The 22,597-nt window shown below is 43.7% G+C and overlaps 7 protein-coding genes across 7 annotated transcripts; 4 read left to right on the top strand and 3 right to left on the bottom strand.

Annotated features, from left to right (window-relative positions):
- Positions 1-846: 846 nt before the first annotated feature.
- LOC141822386 (transcription factor MYB86-like) lies at positions 847-2,014 on the top strand. Its single transcript, XM_074709834.1, has 3 exons — positions 847-979; positions 1,047-1,176; positions 1,263-2,014. Exons 1-3 carry the CDS (start codon positions 847-849, stop codon positions 1,906-1,908), a joined length of 909 nt encoding a protein of 302 aa, XP_074565935.1. The 3' UTR covers positions 1,909-2,014.
- Positions 2,015-2,832: 818 nt separating this feature from the next.
- On the top strand, positions 2,833-3,524 carry LOC141821336 (small ribosomal subunit protein bTHXm-like). Its single transcript, XM_074708752.1, has one exon. It carries the CDS (start codon positions 2,911-2,913, stop codon positions 3,196-3,198), a length of 288 nt encoding a protein of 95 aa, XP_074564853.1. The 5' UTR covers positions 2,833-2,910; the 3' UTR covers positions 3,199-3,524.
- LOC141821335 (uncharacterized) lies at positions 3,357-4,088 on the bottom strand. Its single transcript, XM_074708749.1, has one exon. The coding sequence runs from the start codon at positions 4,086-4,088 to the stop codon at positions 3,444-3,446; it is 645 nt and encodes a 214-aa protein (XP_074564850.1). The 3' UTR covers positions 3,357-3,443.
- Positions 4,089-4,092: 4 nt separating this feature from the next.
- Positions 4,093-5,603, bottom strand: LOC141821333 (protein ROOT PRIMORDIUM DEFECTIVE 1). Its single transcript, XM_074708747.1, has 2 exons — positions 4,229-5,603; positions 4,093-4,150 (listed from the first exon to the last, which is right to left on the bottom strand). Exon 1 carries the CDS (start codon positions 5,568-5,570, stop codon positions 4,257-4,259), a length of 1,314 nt encoding a protein of 437 aa, XP_074564848.1. The 5' UTR covers positions 5,571-5,603; the 3' UTR covers positions 4,093-4,150; positions 4,229-4,256.
- Positions 5,593-9,580, top strand: LOC141821334 (ATPase GET3A-like). Its single transcript, XM_074708748.1, has 7 exons — positions 5,593-6,137; positions 6,247-6,368; positions 7,863-8,013; positions 8,478-8,588; positions 8,764-8,902; positions 8,998-9,113; positions 9,191-9,580. The coding sequence occupies exons 1-7, from the start codon at positions 5,883-5,885 to the stop codon at positions 9,356-9,358; spliced, it is 1,062 nt and encodes a 353-aa protein (XP_074564849.1). The 5' UTR covers positions 5,593-5,882; the 3' UTR covers positions 9,359-9,580.
- Positions 9,581-12,127: 2,547 nt separating this feature from the next.
- On the bottom strand, positions 12,128-14,773 carry LOC141821093 (NADP-dependent D-sorbitol-6-phosphate dehydrogenase-like). Its single transcript, XM_074708459.1, has 6 exons — positions 14,588-14,773; positions 14,339-14,433; positions 14,124-14,241; positions 13,900-14,032; positions 12,879-13,098; positions 12,128-12,624 (listed from the first exon to the last, which is right to left on the bottom strand). The coding sequence occupies exons 1-6, from the start codon at positions 14,724-14,726 to the stop codon at positions 12,394-12,396; spliced, it is 936 nt and encodes a 311-aa protein (XP_074564560.1). The 5' UTR covers positions 14,727-14,773; the 3' UTR covers positions 12,128-12,393.
- A 5,053-nt stretch (positions 14,774-19,826) lies between these two features.
- Positions 19,827-22,333, top strand: LOC141821933 (putative L-gulonolactone oxidase 4). Its single transcript, XM_074709320.1, has 3 exons — positions 19,827-20,534; positions 20,625-20,880; positions 21,515-22,333. Exons 1-3 carry the CDS (start codon positions 19,827-19,829, stop codon positions 22,330-22,332), a joined length of 1,782 nt encoding a protein of 593 aa, XP_074565421.1. The 3' UTR covers position 22,333.
- Positions 22,334-22,597: the final 264 nt, after the last annotated feature.

Below are 22,597 nucleotides of genomic sequence, written 5' to 3'. Positions count from 1 at the left end.
AAACTCAACTCGAAAACTCTAAACCCGAACCTGAACTCATATAACCCGACCAACCTAAAAAATCTGGAAAAAATACTTCATCATTATTATCATATTGACATTCTATTATAAATATATCAAATTTTTAAAATAAAATTTAATTTAACCCTAAAAAATCCCTAGACCTTAAATTTGGATCAATCCGAATCAACCCGAATAATCCGGATTCAACTCGAATTCAATTCAACTCAAAACTCCTAACTCTAATATGATAATTTTAAGATCCACTCATGTTGGATTGACAAATTCATGCTCATTTGTTTTTCACTTGCAATGTGGACATCGTAACAACATTTATTGCAGTTGGGAGGACATTGCCTTGACTTTATGAGATTCGATTTTACCTATTTCAATAAATTTGTCCGTCATAATCAATTTAATTATGCAATTTAAATCTGTTTTATCGAAATTTAATTCTTACCTATTTCGTAAATTTATATCATAATCTTTAATTATGCCTTGAGGGCTATATCTAAATAAGACATGAATATTAGAGTACTCTCTTGCTGTACATGTGAAAGACTTATAATAAATTTATATTTATGGATAAAAATATTAATTTATAAAAATAGATTTAGAATAATAATAATAATAATATCATGTTATTCGAGTGTAATTTGTTTTTAATTTTAATAAATAATATTTATATTTCTTATCGTATAAAAGGTAAAGTAAAGCCACCATTTTCTCTCAATCCCAACCACTTGGATTGAGACTCGCCCCCGCTCCTCCCCCTCCTCCTCCTCCTCCTCCTCCTATTTCAACGTCCCTTCCTCCCCTTTCTTCTCCTCCAATTCGCCACTGCAAATGGCCAGGCACTCCTCCTCCCACAAGCAGAAGCTGCGCAAGGGCCTCTGGTCGCCGGAGGAGGACGAAAAGCTCGTCGGCCACATCGCCAAGTACGGCCATGGCTGCTGGAGCTCCATCCCCAAACAAGCAGGTAACTGTTCGAGCTCCAATGCCGTCTCCTGCGAGAGTTTCTCTCAAAGCTTCCGACTGACTTTCAGGCCTCCAGCGGTGCGGGAAGAGTTGCCGGCTCCGGTGGATCAACTACCTGAGGCCCGACCTCAAGCGCGGCTGCTTCTCGGACCAGGAGGAGGCGCTCATCGTCGAGCTGCACGCCGCGCTGGGCAACAGGTTAGTTTCGATGAGAATTCGCCTCGCCGGAAGGGCATTGCCGGTGGAATTCGTGACTCATCGGGGAACGTGTGGGTTAATTGCAGGTGGTCGCAGATCGCCTCGCGGCTGCCGGGGAGGACGGACAACGAGATCAAGAACTTCTGGAACTCCTGCGTCAAGAAGAAGCTGAGGCAGCGGGGCATCGACCCCGCCACCCACCGCCCGCTCGCGCAGGGCGAGCTCGCCGCCGAGCTCAGACCGGCCTCGGAGACTTCTTCGTCGCCTTTAGAAGCCACTTTCTCGGACCAATTCATCGCCGACCAAATGAATTGGCAGCAGCAGCCACCGCCGCCGCCATTTTGCTGCAATTCTCTCTGGCTCAACCAAGTCAATCGCGAATCCCTCGCGTCGCCGGCCGATCAGCAGCTTTCCGCCGGAATTCAGCACAGTGCCGACGCAGTTCACTCCAGTAACAGCAGCGACCAGAGCAGCAGCTCCTTCTTCGAGAATGGACTTTTCCTCCCCTGGCCTCAACCGCCGCCGCCTCCGCCGCCGCTCGAGGCCGAGGAATTCAAGTACTGGTTCGAGTGCCTCGAGACCTCCTTCCCCGGCAGTCCACCCCTGCATTCCGACATCAAGCTCGAAACCAAGCCCACCTTCAGCGACCTTGTCGATCATCCTTGGCACCATGGCCAGCAGCAGCAGTCCTTTGACATTTACAGCAAGCTTCTGCAGCAGCACAGAGACTGAAGAAACAAGAACAGAGCTACTACTGTAATTTTTCCAATTTTTTTACAGGTTTGTTGATGATTTTTGCTGGTGTGTATAGGCATCGAAATAAGATTGCAGAATAAAGTTTGTCTCGATTTGTAGGGTTTGTCAATTGGAATTCATTTGGTGCTTGGCTCCATGAACTGTTCTATAAATTCTTTTCATGCTTCATTTTCTGTATCACATGAATAAAAATGGAAACTTTTTTGTTTTTGTTTCTGAACTCTGACTCATTCCAACATTCTCAGTAGTTGCATCATCATTGACTTGTGAACGACTATGAACAGCAAAAGTAAAGAAAAAACAGAGGATTGGAAACTCTAGATCTTCAATTCGATTCAATTCGGTTTGATTAGTGAGACGCTCACCGTCCAATGCTAGTTAATTCAAAATCCACTCAACACAAGAGCAAATTGATATGTGAAACATGTTCGGGATCGTAGATGCATACAAAGTCTCTTTCTAAAATTGGAGCTTTAGTTGATTGTCTTATTCGCGTGACATTCAAAATGTCTCATCGTTGTATAGAAAGATCGACTAGGTTCAAAGAGTAAAATCATACCGCGATCAAACAACGACCGAGTTTAACAAAAACAAGATGCTAATTTAGTAGCTTATGGATTAAATTAATAACATTAACAATAATTTATGAGCTCGACCACCCTCTTAAACTTTTAGGCAAGTTGAAAGGGATGAATCAATTTTATAAGGAAGAAAATTTAGGGATGGGAAAATGACTCTTAGTGAGTGTCGGTGAGGGGAGTCGTTTTTGCAAATAGATGCCCGAAGTTTTGTTAATGACGAAACTATTCAAATTGCAAATCTGTAAACTTTGGTGGGTCGAAATGCAAAGCCGGCTTCGGCCCAGAAACCTGGACCGTATTGGCTTAGGCCGGTCCTAAGCTGAGCCCGTCGTCTCCTTCGCCCACAAAACGGCAACTTAGGGTTTCGCGACCGCCGCCGGAACCGGTGATTTCCTGAATGGCGATGCTTTGGTTGGCGAAGGCCGCGATGCGGCGGTTGGGGGCGCAGCAGCCGGCGGTGCGCGCCTTGGGGTCCTTGACGTCCGCCTCCTCGTCGGCGTCGGCGTCGGCGACTGGGTTGGTGGTGCCGTGCGGTCGAGGGGACAAGAAGACGGAGCGAGGGAAGCGGTTCAAGGGTTCGTACGGCAACGCGCGGGGGAAGAGGAAGACGATGATCCAGCGGATCAAGGACAAGGTCGAGGTCCCCAGGTCCACGCCATGGCCGCTTCCCTTCAAGCTCATCTGACGCCTGCCTCTGGGTTTCGTTCTCCAACTCTTCTAGATAAGATTTCCCATCTTAGTGTTCTTGCTGTCCTGATTTCTTCCAGCATCGGAGAAATTTCTCTGCTTTGTTTTCAGAAATAATCCATGATGATAAGGATCAAAGTTTAGAAGATGGTTTATTTGATAGATTTGAGGGAGTTCTTGATGGAAACCTTCCATTGATGGACAAGAAGAAAATAGCATTGTAGTAGATGATTTCTTTGAAGATTACGGCGAGCGACGGCTGATGCGGTAGAGAGCGAACACCGAGATCTCTGCTTCCTCTGGCGCCGGCGAGGCCGCCGTCCGCATCAACGGACGAACGCTCTCCTCCACCACCGTCGCCTCAAACCCCTCCCGCTTCAGCGCCGCCAGGCAGTCAGCCACCCCCGGCCTCACCTCGGTCGCCGCCCAGCCCGTCGTTCCCGCCCCCCAAGCCGCCCTCATCGTCGTCCCCAGCCTCTCCATCTCCTCCGCGTCGAAGAACACGTCCGACATCAGCACCACGTCCGCGGCCTCCGCCGCTTCTCCCCACCGCAGCTCCCGCACCTCCACCTGCGCCCCCTGCCCGTTGGCGGCGACGCTGGCCCGGAGGCCCCCGAGAAGCTGCCCGACGTCGGTTAGCACCACGCGCGCCGCGCCCATGGAGGCGGCCAGCAGCCCCGGGAGGCCCGTCCCGGCGCCGAGCTCCAGGACGGTGGCGCCGGCGAGCTGGGCTCCGCCGCAGGCGGCCATCCACTCCGCGAGGTAGACGGCGGAGTCCCAGAGCCACGAGCCGGTGAGGGCGCGGCCCGTGCGGGGGTCGACGGTGCCGTCGCCCTCGTGGATGATGACCTTGTGGCCGGAGACCTGGACTTCGCGGGAGCCACCCATACCACCTGCCTACCGCCCCACCCCTCGCTCTTCCTGGTACGACGACTGGCAATGGATTCTTCCTAAAACGACGCTAAGAATTAATGGCGATCTTCTTCATCAAGAACGAAATTAATGGCATGGAGTTCGAACAAACTTACATGAACTTGATCTTCAAGCTCCACTTTGTCAGTCAACGATCTGAGATTCGACACCAGAATCACAGCCACTGTCCTCAGCTTCAGTTCTCCGATCACCAGCAGCTCTGCTACCAATAACATCTCTTCCCCGGCCGAGAGTAGTCATCATTCTGTCCAAGTTTGCATTTTTAGAACTCTGGAGCAGCATTTCACCGAGCTTTCTCCTTGCTAGATACAGATCGTTTGGTTTCAGGAGCTCCCCCTTTCGATATGCCTCCCTCAGGAAGACGGTGTGGAGCTTGCCCTGGTTGCCCCTCGTCGAAATGTAGAAGATGCCCTGGTGCTGCAGCAGGAATTCCTTCATCTTGTTCGGAAGGCCGATCGCCTGCCGGAACTGTGCGATCCGCTCCATCGTCAGTCTCTTCTCCACCGTCAAGGATAGCAGCTCGTGTATCGTCGCCACCATGCGTTTCTCCATCCGCCGTTTTGCCTCCAGTGACCGGAGGTCGTAGCCGGAGACATCCTCGTAAGGCGACCAGTAAGGTAGTCGCTGCCATTTCCACACTGCGATCCGGTAGTACTTGCCGATCTTGAAGCCCGGAGGGAAATTGATGAGGAAGGCGAAGCGGGAATCCTCGGCGTCTGTGCCACGCTCGCGGTACTCGCGCTCACGCGCGCGCTCGATGGCGCAGACTCGGAGATCGGCTGCGTCGTCGTCGTCGGCGGCATCGGCGGAGGTGTCGACGAACTCGACGTACTTGGCGCGAGGATCGTCGGGGCAGTCGGAGGAGACGACGAGGCGGAAGAAGGAAGGGTGGGCGAGGATGACGGACTGCTCGAAATCGTCCGGGAGGCCGAGGTCGTGGCGGGCGAGGCGGATGTGTTCGAGGCGGATGCGGAGGGAGGGTGTGGCGAGGAGGAGGAGCTTGCGGAGGCGGCGGACGGCGTCGGGGAGCATGGAGAGCAGTGCGGCGGACTCTTGGCGGAGGCGGGCCTCGGCTCGGGGCGTGAGGCGGACCCAGAGGAGGCGCTGCACGGGGTGGTCGAAGACGTGGAAGACGGAGGGGTGTTTGACGAGGAAGTGACCGACCTCGTCGAGGTCGAAGTTGAGGTAGCGGCGGGCGAGGGCGTTGAGGCGGGCGAAGGGGAGGGAGGCGGACGGCTGGGTGAGCAGCATGGACTGGAGGCTGAGGGCGCGGCGCACCTTCTTCTCGACCTCCATCACGTTGTCGAAGCCGTGGTCGCGGACGCGCTGCAGCTTCTTGGGGATGGACGTCGACTGCGAGAAGCTCCGGCCGGCGACGGAGGAGAAAGGGTGGCGTAGGAGATCAAATCGCCTCCTCAGGTGGAGGAAGGCCGGCATCGGATTTGGCGTCGGAGGGGAGGAAGAAGACGAGGAATTTGGGGTTTCTAGGGTTTCAGTGAAGAATGAAAGGGGCTAATATGACAAAAGACGGCCCAATAAGGCCTAGTAGAGCTTATTGGGCCGACGCGATGTGGCCCGTTAACATAAGTACCAATATAAAAAAGTTAGGGACGAAATAATAAATATTAAAAGAATAAAGTGTATTTATTAAAACTTGTTGAGGTGAAATGAAATTTTCTCCTTCTGAATCCATCCAGAGCAAGCGGGTGATAAAGGAAGGAGGAGGAAGGGGAAGAGGCGTTGTCGGCAATGGCGATGGAAGTGCTGGAGGGGTCGGTGCGCAACATCATGGAGCAGGAGACGCTCAAGTGGGTTTTCGTCGGCGGGAAGGGCGGCGTCGGCAAAACCACTTCCAGCTCCGTCCTCTCCATCCTCCTCGCGCAGGTCCGCCAGTCCGTCCTCATCATCTCCACCGACCCCGCGCATAACCTCAGCGACGCCTTCCAGCAGCGCTTCACCAAAGTCCCCACCCTCGTCAACGGCTTCTCCAACCTCTACGCCATGGTATTATTATCAGTTTTGCGGCCCCCCCCGATCCGATCTACACACATGTGATTAATTCTATCAATTTATCCTTTTGTTGAGGAAATTTTGACTCTCTTATCTTCCGTAGGAAGTGGATCCCAAGGTGGAGGACGACGATTTATCTGACGATGGCCTGGAAGGATTCCTTTCGGAGTTGACGAATGCGATCCCTGGAGTCGACGAGGCTATGAGTTTTGCTGAAATGCTCAAGTAAGTTTTCTCTTTGTTCGATTTCTGATGCTTATGGATTGGGATCGTTGGATGGATAACCGTAGCTGCGCATTATAAAAGTCGAGTCTTTTTGCTCTCTTGATGATTTAGCTGAAGAATGTATTGTCTGGATTGCTAGATATAACTATGAAGCTTTGTCAGTTGCAGGCTACATTGTAAAAATTTGGCAATAGATAGGAGATGATAGATGGTAAATGCTTTGTTACATGCACGTTTTGGATTCAAATGCCCTGATCTATGCTAGTCCAGTACTACATGGGTTTTTTGAAGTACAAAATCAAATCTTTGGATGCAATTGACTCTGCATATTAGACTGTTATATTTAGATTAAGTAAACAAGATGAGTATTGGTTGATACCAAATTTGCAGTGTTCATATTATCTGAATACAGTAACATTACTATTAAATTTTCAGACGATGCCATTAAATAACATCTTAAGCTTGCTGGAATGTTGGTCTAATAACAAAAATACACAAGTTAAGCATGAAACAGACAATAATACAGCAATGCTGAAATGCCTTAATTTATTCTACTCGTTTAACTATAATATTCATCAGTTATCTTTAAAGGTATACCTTCTTAACCATTTCCCCACTTTTGTTAAATTATATATTTAGTAGACATCTACCTAGTTTATCGTGAATATTCATTTTAGTGAATACACATCTATCTCAATTTTTTTTTCTTCTCTGCTTTGCTAATTTGTTAATGCCATCTTTTAATAAATGAAGAAATACAAAAGCATAACTTCTCACATGATACTTACACTTGTTTAACCAAACGTATCATCCTTTTGGAACAAGCAGTGCTAAACTTAGCTTGATTGGTTGCTAACCAAAAAGTTGAACAGTTTACAGCTTAGTTTGGCAACCTTTTTCTGTTTTTGTTTTATTGAATCCACTTTATGTTCACTCTTGGTTCAAAGCATATGCTAGAACTAAAACAGCATCACTAGCAGTTACAAAGTTGTGATTTTCCTAGTTTTTCCCTTGTTTAGCAGTGATCTTATTGTGTTATACTAGCATGTCTCCTCACCTATTTGGTTTTTGATTCACTTTTTGTCCTCCCTTTGTGTTTTATTGGATATTTAATTAAATAGCATCTGTTCTCTGATCAGGGCAAGTGTAAGTCCAGTATAACTAACACTTGTTACCAAATCCGCATGTCCACCCACTTAGGGTTCTACATGGATCTTATGATGCCATTCAGCTATATCTCAGTCCATATAGTTAGGTTATCATGCGTAAAAGTTTATTTATTTTGTTTGAAAAATTATATTCCTGAATTATTTTGATTATAAACTTTGATGTTTACAGTGTTATAGTGATTATTACTTGTAACCTTTGTGGGGAAATTTGTTGTAAATTCTGATGCTTGTCATATAAGGCTAGCTCTCGTTTTCTTGAATGATGAGTCAAGTTCTGCCACAAACCACTAATAATCATGGATTATTATTCATTTACTCACTGCAGATTAGTCCAGACAATGGATTACTCAGTTATAGTATTTGATACTGCTCCAACCGGTCATACTTTACGATTGTTGCAATTCCCATCAACTTTAGAGAAGGGACTTGAAAAAGTTATGTCTCTGAAGAATAAGTTTGGTGGCATGTTTAGCCAGGTAATTGCACTATTCTTACACCATTCAAGAGTTGATTGTATAGTTCAGTAGTATTGTTTGACTATCATGCTCTGCTCATTTTCTTGGTGAAATTTTGTCAATTCAAATTCAGTGTGTGTTCTATTTTTCGAAAAGGAACAGGCTAACATAACCCAAACTTTCATATTGCTAACAGATCTAGTTAAGTTTCAGCCTTGATGGCAGCACTATGTGTAGCACTACATAGGTGTATGATACCAATAGGATTGATAAGGAAAGATCTTTCTAGTGTTTGAATTTTCAAACTTTTTGTTGGTGAACTCTATAACACCTAGGTAACCTTCACTAAGTTCCATCTTCTCTTGTAATTTCTTGATAGAGCCCTTCCTGTATGTGTGGTAGAATTTTCGTATTCGGACATTCTACTTGTATATATGGCTTCAGACACTTGTTATAATCAGTTTCTTTGTTATTGATATTGACAGGCTACTCGTCTTTTTGGCTTTGGTGATGAGTTCAGTGAGGATGCTATGCTAGGGAGGCTGGAAGGTATGAAGGATGTGATTGAGCAAGTAAACAAACAATTTAAGGATCCAGTAAGATCAATTCCTTCATGATATCGTGTACATATTCAATATTATTAAATTAACTCGCTAGTTTCCATTAGATATTTATGTTTTCGGTCGAGACTTAATATTGATATCATGCTCTTCTGGCACTAGTACTGGTTAATTTATACACAAACCTTTATTGATGAACTTGTTGCGACAGGATTTGACGACATTTGTCTGCGTGTGCATTCCCGAGTTTCTTTCTCTATATGAAACTGAGAGGTTGGTGCAAGAACTAGCAAAGTTTGAGATAGACACCCATAATATCATCATTAACCAAGTACTTTTTGATGAAGAAGGTGCGCGACTACACTATCTATGTGTTTATTATTCGAAAATCTGCTTTATATTTCTTACTTCAATCCTAGTTGATATGGCCTATCCAATCGTGTAGCTGTTGAATCCAAATTACTAAAAGCGCGAATGAAGATGCAACAAAAGTATATCGACCAGTTCTACATGCTCTATGATGATTTCAACATCACCACATTGCCACTGCTCCCCCAAGAGGTAGTTTATCATGGTGGATGATGAATCATTTATAGTTCAGCTCATCTTCTGTAGTGATTATGATGCCGGTTTTGCAGGTTTGCGGAGTTCAAGCTCTTCGGAAGTTATCTCAACACTACGTCGCACCGTATAAGCCTTCTCTAGTTCGGGGCACCATCGAAGAAGTTCAGCAGAGAATATCTACCTTGAGATTACAGCTCCAAGAAGCAGAGTCAGAGCTAGAGAGACAGCAAGAAGGGAAATAGAATGCTAGTTCGATAGCTCTCTAAATTTTTCTCCAAGATCAATCAAATTTATCGATAGATCTTTTGCGACCAATTTCATTAAAGCTTGTTTCTCTTTGGGATTCAGGTATGCCTTTAAATTTCTGTTGTTTTACATAGTTTCATCATACGTTTGTTTTTATTTATCTGAGTTATTATTGATTGATTGGGAAAATAAGAATGGCAATAATTGTTTTTACATCATATTATGAACTTGTATTATCCTTTTTGGATTATGATTTGTGTTATTATTATTGCTAACAATTTCTTTGAATAGTATTAAGATTGGAATGTTGTTAACATTCTCTTGGCAGATGTTGCAATGACAGTTTGCTTGTGGTTAGTTTTTTTGTTTATTATTATTTAAATGCATTATTAGTCTTCTTAAATTATGGTAAAAGAATAAATGATTGGAATTCCTAATAAATTATAATAAAAAATAAAATCTTTCGCTCCAACGATCTCACATAATGATGATTTATTATCATTTTGATAAATAAAAGAAAAAGATAAATTAAAATATTAAAATTTAAATAAATTGTATTAAGGATGATAGTTTGACTTATCTTTTTTTAAATGAATAGAATATTCATAAATATAACGAGGTCGATAAGAGCTATTTGGTCAATATTTAAATACAAATCAAACAAATGAATAAACGCTTATATTTGTTTATTTTTATTTTGTTGTTTTATTTTTTTTAATAAAGGAAAGGATTGATTTAATGATTATTCTTTTAAACCAATGCTATTATAAGGATTGATTTTTTTTATAAATAAATGTAATAAAAATCGATAGGAATACATCACAAAAAATGGAAATTATATAAATATCAGTAAAAAAAACTGACTATAATCAACACTAATATATTGTAAAATTATAATTTATTAAATAGTCAAAAAAAATAAACTACTTATAAACATTTTATATTAAAATATCAAAAACATTAAAACGCCTAGCATGACACCTTAACATCACTAATTGTTCGCGAGGTGAGGTGACTCTTAGTGTGACACTTTAGCATCACTAATTGTTCAAATATCGCATACATGCATCGCATGTGAATTTTAAATTTTAATTGTTTAAGAAAAATATTTTATCTCTTACCACCTTTTCTTTGAAAAGGGAGGCAATAGTTGAAGCAAATATTGATAGTAAAAGGTGAAACTGTCATCTTGACAGCCCCTCAGGATGACCCCCATTACCTGAAGAGAATAAGTCACGAGGAATTTCATCTTTAGCAACAGTAATGCTTACAGAGGGTGAGGCAATCAACAAAGCATTCGGCACCCATTATGATCCGACCTCAAACCTATTGATAGCAACACTCCTACAAAAACCATCTGCACTAATCTGTGGGGACAATAATTAAAGCAACCATGAAGATAGTCGTCAAGAAAAGCCTACCTCATCCATTTTTCTATGGCAGTTTGCATTTCACTCATTGGATGAGTTTGTAGTAGTTGTAAGCAATAGCAAGTCATAGGGCAACTCTCCTTTGGCAGGCCATTTTCCCAAAACAATAAGACCTTATTTGGGTGTTCTATTTTATAGGTGAACACACCCATATCGACAAGATTAACATTCAAAAAATAAGAACATTTTAAAGTTTGAAGACATCATAAAGGAAAATGGATAGCTATATATAGACACCCTACTTAAGAAATATAATGATATGTGTAGTCATTAATCGAATAATCAATAACTAACTACCAATACATATTGTTGAAAACATGAATGAATGCATGGTTTTTTGCCTTCAGCCTGCCAAGGAAGAGGAAGCCCTAAGACTGAGTTGCTTAAGTAACCCTGAATTTATATCACCTATTGGACATGTTCCTCTCCTTCCTTTGCTATCTCTCAACCTTGCAGGGTCCTTTTATAAGTCAAAGGCAAGATGTTAGATGTCAAGAGCAATGAAATGGCATATGCCAAAGGCTTGAAAGGTTATACCATGGATATTAATTAGATGTTGTTCCATATTTCTCCCTCTATTTATTCTTCTTGCTTCCATGATATCTATGTCAAACCATCAAAAATTCCAGTTCAAATTCAATCGGACCGGAACACACTTAACAAGAGGCCGGAGAGAAAGAAGAGTGAGTATGGTGGATGCTTTGAAAGAGATTGATGCCATCCCTTTACCTCTCCTTTGTAAAGCTATAGGAAATAATGGGCAATGAGAGAGACCCTTGGGTGGCATATCCTGTTGAAATATTCTTTGTAAGCTTTTGAGAATTCTAAGCAACTGAGGCTTTGGGATGTACCTTGTAATAGTATTTGTTGGGCTCGGTGAGACTAAGCCATCCGCGCGGCTAAACTTGAGAGCCTTGGGATCTTGTTTGAGTTGGAGTTAAACCGAATATCGTTCGGCACACTCAGCATGCCTCTTCATCATGTTATAGCTTAGCAAACCCTAAATCAATCTGAAAAGCATGCTTCAAAAACAAGATTAGCCTAAAGCAACATTCATATAGAAAAATAACAATCAAATCCAACTTATAAGGAAAAAAAACTGATTGGAGTAGCAAAACCGGCAAGCAACACACGGCAAATGGTTCACCCAATGCAATTTTCAAACTTCTTTGCTTTGAAGGTGGTCGAAGATCAATGATTGGATAGGATCATTGCCCTTCCTCTTGGAGTTGCCCTAGCCAAATTGAGCACAACGATGCCATCACCAAGCCAAGAGAAATCATTGCATGGGTTTGGATTATATAGCACAACATGGCATTATGAACCTACCATTACTTTTTCAATATTAAAGACCAACCTTCCATAAATCGATATTGAGAGGTCAAGTTGAGATTAGCAAAAAATGGAAGACATAAAACCAAAAACTAATAGGCGAAACCAGCTAATGGTAGTCCAAACACAAAGTCAGATCAAGTCCAATGTGAAAAGAGATCATCAGATCAATAACAACAGTCAAATATACTAAACCTGCAGCTCCTAATTGTTTGAACCCCAAGCATTATCATAGGGATGCAATCATATCCTACTCTTGATCACTGGCATTACGCATAGAGATCAATCCCCCAGAATTTGGCCGGTTGATTTGTTCTGTACTTCCGATCGATACCTTTGATCCTCTCCATGTCCTCGTCTGATATGGCAAAATCAAACAATTTGAAATTCTCGTGCAGCCTTTCGACCTTCGAAGTCTTCGGTATAACAACAGTGTTTCTCTGGATGCCCCACCTGAGAATGAGCTGAGCAGCTGTCTTGTTGTATTTCTCCGCCAAGGACTGATCATTTCCAAAGAAAGAAAAATACCATGTTATTAATTGATAGAATGATTAATAATTATGTCAGAATGCAAAAGCTCACTGAAAATAGGGGTATCAACATCGAATAGCTTCTTCACCTTTGTTACAATTAAGAAAGTTATTATATGTATTATTAATGCTTTAACTATAGGGTATTATGTCGAGTCGTATATATATGTCACATAATAATTCTCTTGATAACTGCACTACAATATTTCATCCCTCTCAATTACCTTTATGACTGGATCGTCAAGGCAGGAAATGGTGCCAAACCATTCGGCATTAGCAGCAGCACCACCAATAGGTGTATGAGCAGTTACACAGATTCCATGCTTTTGGCAAAATTTGACAAGAGAGTCCCGTTGAAAATATGGGTGAGTCTCAATTTGGTTAACCGAAGGCTTGATTTTGGAGTATGCCAAGCAGTCTCTTGTGAGAAATATGTCGTAGTTGCTGCACCAGTGGACTATCGATCAGTATAGACAACTAAACTGTAGAAGCCAAGATTTATTTGAGATTCATGTTACAAAAGTTTGTTTAACATCATGCTTACAGCAGACTGATAAACAATAGGGGCGCATTATACAAATTCTTTGGTATAGGCCTAATTGCATTACTTTGCCTTGTCTAGCAAAAGATGAGATTTCCATCGGCATGCAGGTAAAAGGTCACTAAAAAACAAGATACAAAAGTAAAAAAGAGTCTAAATAACAATGTAAAAGGAACTTACTAGAATGATAATGTGAAATAAATTTAATTATAAGCAAACATATAACAATAAGCATGATGCTAAAGAAATATTGCTTAAACCATTTTTACAGAAGTTCAATTCTCAACAAGCTTACATTCAGGATCCACAAATCTAGGATCTTTAGGCTTACATAGTGAGCCAAAAAATGAGTGTAAAGCACACATTCCTTGTGCCTATCATAACTATGTCAGTTTCAAAATATAACTACAAAAAAGTATCTATCAATGCTAAAAATGTTATCACTAGAACTTAATAATTTGTCACTAATGTTTGGGTGAGAATAATTTCGATACTAAATTCGTCGGCCTAAGTCATGTAACATTAATGACAACTTTTTCATCATTAATAGACTGCTTATTCCTACATATCAGATATGGAGATAACTAATTTGCATTGTTAATACTCATGATTCATGTATGATTACTGAAATAATGCAATATAAACTTTTAAACAAACAGAAAAAAAAAACAGAGGATTATTGAAGTGCAACCACAAAAATTCACCTAATTCCAATGCTCCTAACCAGTCCCAAGTTAACAAGTTCCTCCATTGCATGCCAAGTGGTCTCAAGCGATATGGTTGTATCTATATCGAGAACACCATCATCACCAAGAGCACTAGCAGTTGTTCCAACCCCTACATGCATGAATGTCCAAATCTTGTGCGTAAGGTTCTAGGATGACAAAGTCAAGAAGGTATTACTTGCGCATATTGGGAATAATTTTACCAGTATGTCTCGTAGCCACTGGAAAGTGAACAAGGTAGAGATCAAGATAGTCTAGCTGGAGTTTCTTCAAGCTGTCCTTGCAAGCCTCGAGCACATGCCCGTGATCCGAATTCCATAGCTATCACAACACTCATAGACAAAATTAAAGACAAAAAAAAAACGAAATTAGAAAACTGCAGATAAAGATTCACATTAACAATAGTACACTAAAATACCTTGGTGGTGATGAAAACTTCTTCTCTTTTGACAACTCCAGTACGAAAAGCCTCTGCAAGTGCTTCACCAACTTCAGCTTCATTCTGGTAATCAGCTGCATGATGCGGGACATTTTTAGCAGCAATTCTAGGTTTTCCCCAATAACTTTCGTTCGTAGAACGTGGAATTAGGGATATCCGTTTTCGATCGAAAGGGCCGAAAGACGGAAGAATCAAATCAGCACTATCTTCTCAGAGAGAAGCCAGTACCGGCGCAATCGAGATGGCGATAGCCGATGGTGAAGGCGGAGAGGATGAGATCTCGGATGGATTGGGTCTCCATCCGCCACACGCCGAGGCCGACGATGGGCATCCTGTAGCCGCTGCTCAGGGCGATCGCCTCCGCCATGGCTCCCCTACTGCTCCTGCCGTCGCCGCTTGCTGCTTTGGGTTCACCGTCGAGGGCTACCGATAACGCGGATAAAGCGGAGTCCGAGTTTGCATTCGGATCGAACCGAAATCGAAACCGACCAATCCGTACCCGTTAGTGCAAATTGAACCAAAATAAATGAGAGCCCATATGTAAAAAAAAAACAAATATATTAATTGGATTTCGCCGTCCGGCCACTAACGCCCGAACGAGTAAAAGAGTTTGAGTATAATTATTTAAAGAGTAATGATTCATGAAGAATGTCAGCATGCGATTTGGCATGACACTCATAACTGCATGTAATGAGTCCCACTGACATACGTGGGATCCACTATCAATGTGAATGTCATGCTGCATTTTGCCCGGGGCGGCGGCCGACGGTGGTCGGACGGCAAAGCAGCAACGGCAACAGTAGCGAGGGGTCGGAGGACGGTATTTTTCATGCTATGAATCATTACTCTTATATTAAAATAATTGAATTTCATATGAAAAAAAAACAAATATATTAATTGGATTTCTTAAAAAGAGTAAAAGAGTTTGAGTAGAATTATTTAAATTTTGAGATCCAAAAACTGTAAGCAAGAGGAATGTGATCTGGTTTCTCACATATAATCATGAGATCGATCGTTTAGAACCTGTCTAGTTAATAGTTAACACAGTTTAGATGCATTGTAGACTAATGCATGATTGCATTAAGAAAATTATCGCTATAAATCACAAAAACATAAATAATTGCTAATATCACCAATAATATTTTATAATACAAAATAAGGCATAATAAAATGGAATGTGATTAAGTTTCTAACATTTGCCAATAGCTGAAATATTTATTGTATCGACCGTGCAAATAGTTTCAAAAATTGAGTTCAACACAGTGATAATGCTTCTTTTCTTTTTTATTTTTCATATTCTGATTGTCTTCCCATGTCTGGTAAACTGGACCAGAACTGATAGAATAGTTTGGTCCAAAGAGCCATTTAAAGACTAAAACAAGGGGGAAAATGGGATTGATTAAGCAAAAATAGAACTCATCTTGTGTTGTAGTTACCATTGGTGCAGGGGAAGCTATTCTTAGATCCTTCGAGGAGAGGGATAAATAGTAACTTGTAATAAAAATAAACCTTTTTCTTTTATTAACGTTTTAACATGAACACACTAATTAAAATAAAAATATAATATAAAAGAAATACGAGGAACACAAAATTTACTTGGCCACAACCCTCGGGTTGTTAGTCCAAGAACTAAGAAGGCTCTACTCAAAATTTCTTCGTCGGAAATGATCCAGAGATGAAGAAATCTCGTATAATGATTGAGCGTAGATACTAAAACAAATTGAAGGAGAACAAATCAAATTGAGTGTGTTCTTTCTTCTTCGAGTTTCAGTCTATTTATAGTTTTTTCTTCGATCTGACCGTTGTGCTGACGTGACAGTTCTGAGGCCTGGAAGCTTTCCGGGCACTTCGATTTATCGAACCCAATCCACTGGCAATGGTTCGCTAATAGTTCTGGATGATTCCTTACAATCCAAGCATCTGGAACCAATCCAAACGCTTGGATTCCGTTGACGTGGACTCTATCCTCATTCATCTCAGCAATGACTCACATTGACTTGAAATGGATATTCAGGTGCTTGGAATGGATCCGAGCACTTAGACTTCGAGGCAGCCGAAATAGATCTGGGCGCTTGAATGGTTAACCTCGTGTTGATCATTTTTCTCGTCCGTTTTGCTTTGGTTATCTTGCGTAGTATTTCTTTCAGCTTCTCATCCTTCGAATGCACCAAGCCCTTCCGGTTCGCTCTTGTATGTTTTTCTTGGAATACTCTTCTGCAGCTCTCGTATCTCGGATGAATCGAGCTCATTGACTTCTTTCTCGTGTCATCCTTCTCATTTACTTGCATCTTTTGTCAAAGTTTACTCTATCTAGACTACGAGTATTGTCTTAAGTCCCTATACACTTAGACACACATATCAAATATAATTAGAACCTAAGTTCGGACTTATTTGATCACATTAATCAAAATTCCACTGAGTGATAAACAGCCAACATAATCTCTTACCAAGTTACCATTACATCAGCTTTGAAATTGAGAAAGATGCAAGCATGGTAAGACAAACAGCTGAAAATTCAAAGAACATTCATGAAGAAATGAAGTTAAATCTAAATATTCTAAGACAACACCATAATTGTCTTCAACTTTTCTATAATGTACTTCATCCATTTAAAGTACAACCTAGTTAACTTTATGACGCAGTACCAGAAGATGATTAAACAAGAGGGATTCAGGTATATTTAAGAGGCCCCAACGATCACAAATTTTGGAAAACATTAGCCATAGAGTGTTCATCGCATCCACAGACCAAGATTCTTAAGAAAAATAAAGAATTTCTAGTTCGACAACTATGAAGAAATCCACTACTGTTTATGAAAGAGAACATGGAGGAACAGATGCTGAAGATTCAGAACACTTTACGATCGGATCCAGACAGAAAACTCGCAATAGGAGGATCGCGTTAACGAGAAACGTAGTAAGAAAGAGCGGAACCTTGAGTAAGTGTTTGCGAGAGAAGCCCCCCACCCGCCGTGCCTGACGGATTGCTCCGCGATGGAATCCCCAAATAGAACGAACTGCGGCCTAGCCATCTCCGGCGCTCCGATCGGCATTTTCTCCTCCGCGTTCTTCGCCCGCTCCGCCGAAATTTACAGACACAGCTCGGTGTGTTTGGTGGGGGTGGGGGTGGGGAGGGGGCAGCGTAGCGGTGGTAGTAGAAAAACTCGAACTACACCTGCGGTCGGCCCAAACCCAAACCCAAATTTGACCCAACCCGGAGAATGAGATCTGACATATTAATCCCCCAATTTCTCTAAATTTTACAAAATCACCCTGTCTTCCTCTTACGCCTCTCTTTGTCAAGAGCAATCAATGGTACACTACATGAAAAATATAGTATAAAATTCAACATGACACACTCCATATAGTGAGTCTCACATTCATGCAGTAGGACCCACATCCATGCAGTTGAATGTGTTATGTTAAGTTTTATGTTACATTTTTCATGTAGCGTATCATTTTTCTCTTGTCAATTGCACGGCTACGACTTATTTATATTTATTCTATATAAGATTAATTAAATAAATTGAATATATATATATATATATTAATATGTTTATTAATAAATTTTTTATTAATATATTAAATAAATAAATTTATATTATTAAATTTAATTATCAATCAATCAAATTTAAAAATATAAAATCTTAAAATAATCAAATAAATTTGATATTAAACGAATAAAATTCAAATCAAACTTAATAAAATTTAAACTCATAAAAAATTCAAACCAAGTTTAATAATTATTTTAAAATTTATTTTAAACTCAATTCGATTTAATTATATTATTAAATAAATTTAAATATTATAAAATTTAATTCGATTGAGCTCATTTATAACGACGAATCCACCTCTTCTGCAAAAAAAGGTGGAATCCACCATCTTAGCGACCCCACACGATCGGTCCTACGACCATTTGTGAGGAGGTAAATCGGAAAATTACAGTTGATCACGATGCAGGAGGATATTGCCTGACTTTGTCAGGATTCGAACCCTTGTCCTCTTCTACAATTTTGTTACGTCATAATCAACTCAACTATGCCCCCGGGACCGACGAATCCACCTTTGTTCCCAACAACGTTGGCCACAAAGATAGCTGGTTGAATCAATGATGGATAAGTAAATGCTTGTGCACGGCGTCCAGCACCGAAGCAGTTGGCCGATCTGTATCGCATAAATAAGTAAATAGTGCTCGACTGATCGGCCAACTAACTGAACTGCTGTCCACTCTCTCTCTCTCTCTCTCTGCGCAGCTGAGTGGAATCCATAAAGGCATCGAAAATGTTCGAATCCCAAACCCACCACTAAAGCACCAACAACATATGCAAATTACGTGGGCCCCCCAAAAAAACATGTTGTCCCAATAATTACAAGGTATGTTGGAGTGAAGATTAGGGACACATACGCGAGATAAAGTAGACGCTTTAAAACATATGGAAGTGTCTTGATGCTTGAATAATAAATTATTATTTTTATTATAATCTTTGGAAGAATAATATCTAAAAAAATAAAATCTTTTCTATTTGAGGATATCGTTTGATCATTATAACTTACTTCCAAAAGATAATGATAAAAATTTATGACAATCAAAATCTATCTGTTAAATATTCATTTGTGATTGAATGCGCAAGTATCCGAATCACTTTCAAACGTTTCAATTGTAGATGTTGTGCATGTGTATATATCGACACAGCCGACGCCCAGCGCTTCTAGCCACCCTTACCGTGTTATCTGACCACCATCGATCGCCGGATCAGACCCGATCGATGCGTCACTCATCGTCGTATCGGCCGACGTCGGATTTCGATCGGATTGTGATTAGAATCCAACGCAATTTAGTTGGAACACGATCGTCAGTGACACGTGTCGTTTATGACCAAATTGCGATTGGAGACCGGCGGGGGCAACACCGCGATCGTCAGTGGCACGTGTCGTTTCTGACCAAATTGCGGTTGGAGACCGGCGGGGGCAACACTGGTCCTTCCTTGCCTAGTCTCCGACCACGATTCCGTCGGAATTCAGCTGCGATTTGGTTGGAAATCGGCGCACGCCATTGTCGGTCGCGTTTCCGACCAAATTGCATCAGATTCCGGGCACAATCCTGCTGGAATCCGATGCTGGTTGACGTGCTGGCGAGTGGCGCGTCGATCAGGCTTGGGCCCGCGACTGGCGGTGGCCAGACGACGCGGCGAGGGTGGCGGGAAGCGGCGAGGGCCAGGGAGGCGGAAGATTGTGCATTCTTACATTTGGATGGTCAGATTTGGTGCACGATTGCGTGATAAATGGTGGATCATGTGTTGCGCACAGGCGCGCACTTAGTGCATAATATTAAAATTATATATATATAATTTTATTATTTTGTATAATATATATAAATTATTTAATTTTGTTTTATGTGAACCTAAATGTTATATATATGGCAGCAGAAAGCTTACATGGATGTGTGCGTGTCGGGTGGGAATTGAATCATGAGAAGGCTCATCATTGGGTTTCTTAAAGTTTGTCTTCTTTTGCTTCAGTACAATAGCCTTTTGATTCCATGGCTACATGGCGGCGTCGTGAATTGTAGCCCCCCGCCGGAGCCCGTGCAGTGCGCCTCCGGCGGCACCACCAAGTGCACCTTCACCAACGCCTACGGCGCCTTCCCCGACCGCTCCGTCTGCTCCGCGGCGGAGGTCGTGTACCCGTCCACCGAGCAGGAGCTCGTCGCCGCGGTGGCCGCCGGCGCGGCCACCGGCCGGAAGATGAAGGTCGTCACGCGCTACTCCCACAGCATTCCCAAGCTGTCCTGCCCCGGCGCCGGCGACGGCGCCGGGCTCCTCATCGGCACGCGGCGACTCAACCGCGTCGTCGCGGCAGCGGGAGCGACGACGATCACGGCGGAGGGCGGGGCGGTGCTGGCGGACGTGATCGAGGCTGCGGGGGCGGCTGGGGTGGCGCTGCAGCACGCGACCTACTGGTCGGGGGTGACGGTGGGGGGTCTGCTGGCGACGGGGGCACACGGGAGCTCTCTGTGGGGGAAGGGCGGCGCAGTGCACGAGTACGTGGTGGGGGTGCGCCTGGTGACGCCGGCGACGCCGGCGGAGGGGTACGCCAAGGTGAGGGTGCTGGAGGCCGGCGACCCGGAGTTGGACGCCGTCAAGGTCTCCCTCGGAGTCCTCGGAGTCATCTCGGAGGTCCGACGACGAGCACCTTACTAAGGATTCTCAACATACTCCCTCGGAGTTTTCATTTATCGCCGTGAAATCGCTGGATTTAATTTGCAGGTGACGTTGGAGGTGCAGCCGCTGTTCAAGAGGTCGATCACGTTCTCGACTCGCGATGATTCAGATCTGGCGGCGAAGCTCGTCGCTTTCGGCGAGCAGCACGAGTTCGCCGACGTGTCGTGGTACCCCGGTCACCGGAGCGCTACCTACCGGATCGACGATCGGGTCTCCGACGGTACTCCCGGCGACGGCCGCTTCGACTTCGTCGGGTTCCGTTCCACGGCGACCTTGGCGTCGGAAGCTGTTCGGTCGGCAGGTAATTAATCTAAATTTAAAATTTGATTTCTTCTCCATAAACTGGTTCTTCCAAAATACTCCTGTGTTTTTATATTTTTAACATTTCACCCCCAAATTTTCCCTCGCCGCTGTTGGCTGACCCTTCATTTATTTGATCAATTGCTTCCGAGACATAGCTGAGTTGGTTACGACGTAATAGACTTGCAAAAGAAGACAAAGATTCGAATTCTGACGAAACTAGACAATACCCTCCTGTGTCGTGACCAACTGCAGTTTCTCGATTTACCTCCTCACAGATAGTCGTGGGCCCGACCATGTAGAGCCGCTAAGGTGGCAGATTCCACCTTTTGCAGAAGAAAAGAATTGAAATTAAAGTAAAATTACTGAAGTGAACAATGATTAAATTTCAGCGAAGCCGAGATAATGCACTCTCCATCATGGCCAACTGTATCTTTTTAATTTACTTACTCACATATCATCGTAGAACCAACCGTGTAGAAAAGGTCTAATTTTGACATTTGATTTAATCTACCTCATTTCCTTTGGTTCATTTCGTTCCTTCTGCTTAATTTCCACCCAAGTAAACAACAGTTAGGGGGTTTCATTTTAAAAAAGATAAAATATAGGGGCCAAGTGAGTTTTGTTGTACGCAGAGGAGACCTCGGAGGGCGTCGGAGACGCCGGCGGCAAGTGCTTGAACTCCAAGGTCACGACCTCCGCCATCCGCCTACTCGGATATGGCCTCTCCAACGACGGGATCCTCTTCTCCGGCTATCCGGTCATCGGCTACCAGCACAAGCTCCAATCCTCGGGCGGGTGCCTCCGCAGCCCCGCCGACGGCCTCCTCACCTCCTGCCCGTGGGACCGTCGCATCCGCGGCGAGTTCTTCCACCAGACCGCCGTCAGCCTCGCCCTCCCCAACGCCTCCGACTTCATCCGCGACGTGCAGAGGCTTCGCGACCTCGACTCCGACGCCCTCTGCGGCGTCGAGCTGTACGCCGGGATCATCATCCGCTTCGTCAAGGCGTCGACGGCCTTCCTCGGAAAGCAGCAAGACTCGGTCGACTTCGACATAACGTACTACCGGAGCCGCGACGACCCGATGGCTCCGCGCCTCCACGAGGACGCGCTGGAGGAGATCGAGCAGATGGCGGTGGTCAAGTACGGCGGGCTGCCGCACTGGGGCAAGAACCGGAACCTGGCCTTCGAGGGGGCGGCGGGGAAGTACGCCAAGCGGAGGGAGTTCCTGAGGGTGAAAGATGCGTTTGATCCCGAGGGGTTGTTCTCGAGCGAGTGGAGCGATCAGGTGCTGGGACTGCAAGGGAGGACGACGAGCATCGTGAGGGAAGGGTGCGCGCTGGAGGGGCTCTGCGTCTGCTCGGAGGACGCGCACTGCGCGCCGGAGAAGGGGTATTATTGCCGGGCGGGGAAGGTGTACGAGGACGCCAGAGTATGCGCCCGCGGCCGTTGAGATGAGTCTCTGCGCATAACTTTATATACAATTCTCTTTATTAATAAACGAAAACGATATTCTGCGTGCTTGTTTTTTACGCACCCATGTGCGACGCCGAATTTATCGTTCATCACGTGATCGCGCGCCACATTTGATCGTCTAAAATTGGGAATGTACAGTGCTCTGCCCCCTAACCCCGCTGCTGCTGCAGCCCTCGCCGCGCTGTCCTGCCACCGCCGACCTCCGGACCGAACCCGATCGACGCGCCACTCACTGGCGCGTC

Source organism: Curcuma longa, chromosome 2 (assembly GCF_044706935.1).
Source record: "Curcuma longa cultivar G26 ecotype Majalengka, Jawa Barat chromosome 2, ITB_CL_G26_1.1, whole genome shotgun sequence".
Taxonomy (NCBI): Eukaryota; Viridiplantae; Streptophyta; class Magnoliopsida; order Zingiberales; family Zingiberaceae; genus Curcuma; species Curcuma longa.
This window is presented reverse-complemented; position numbering and strand designations above follow the sequence as displayed.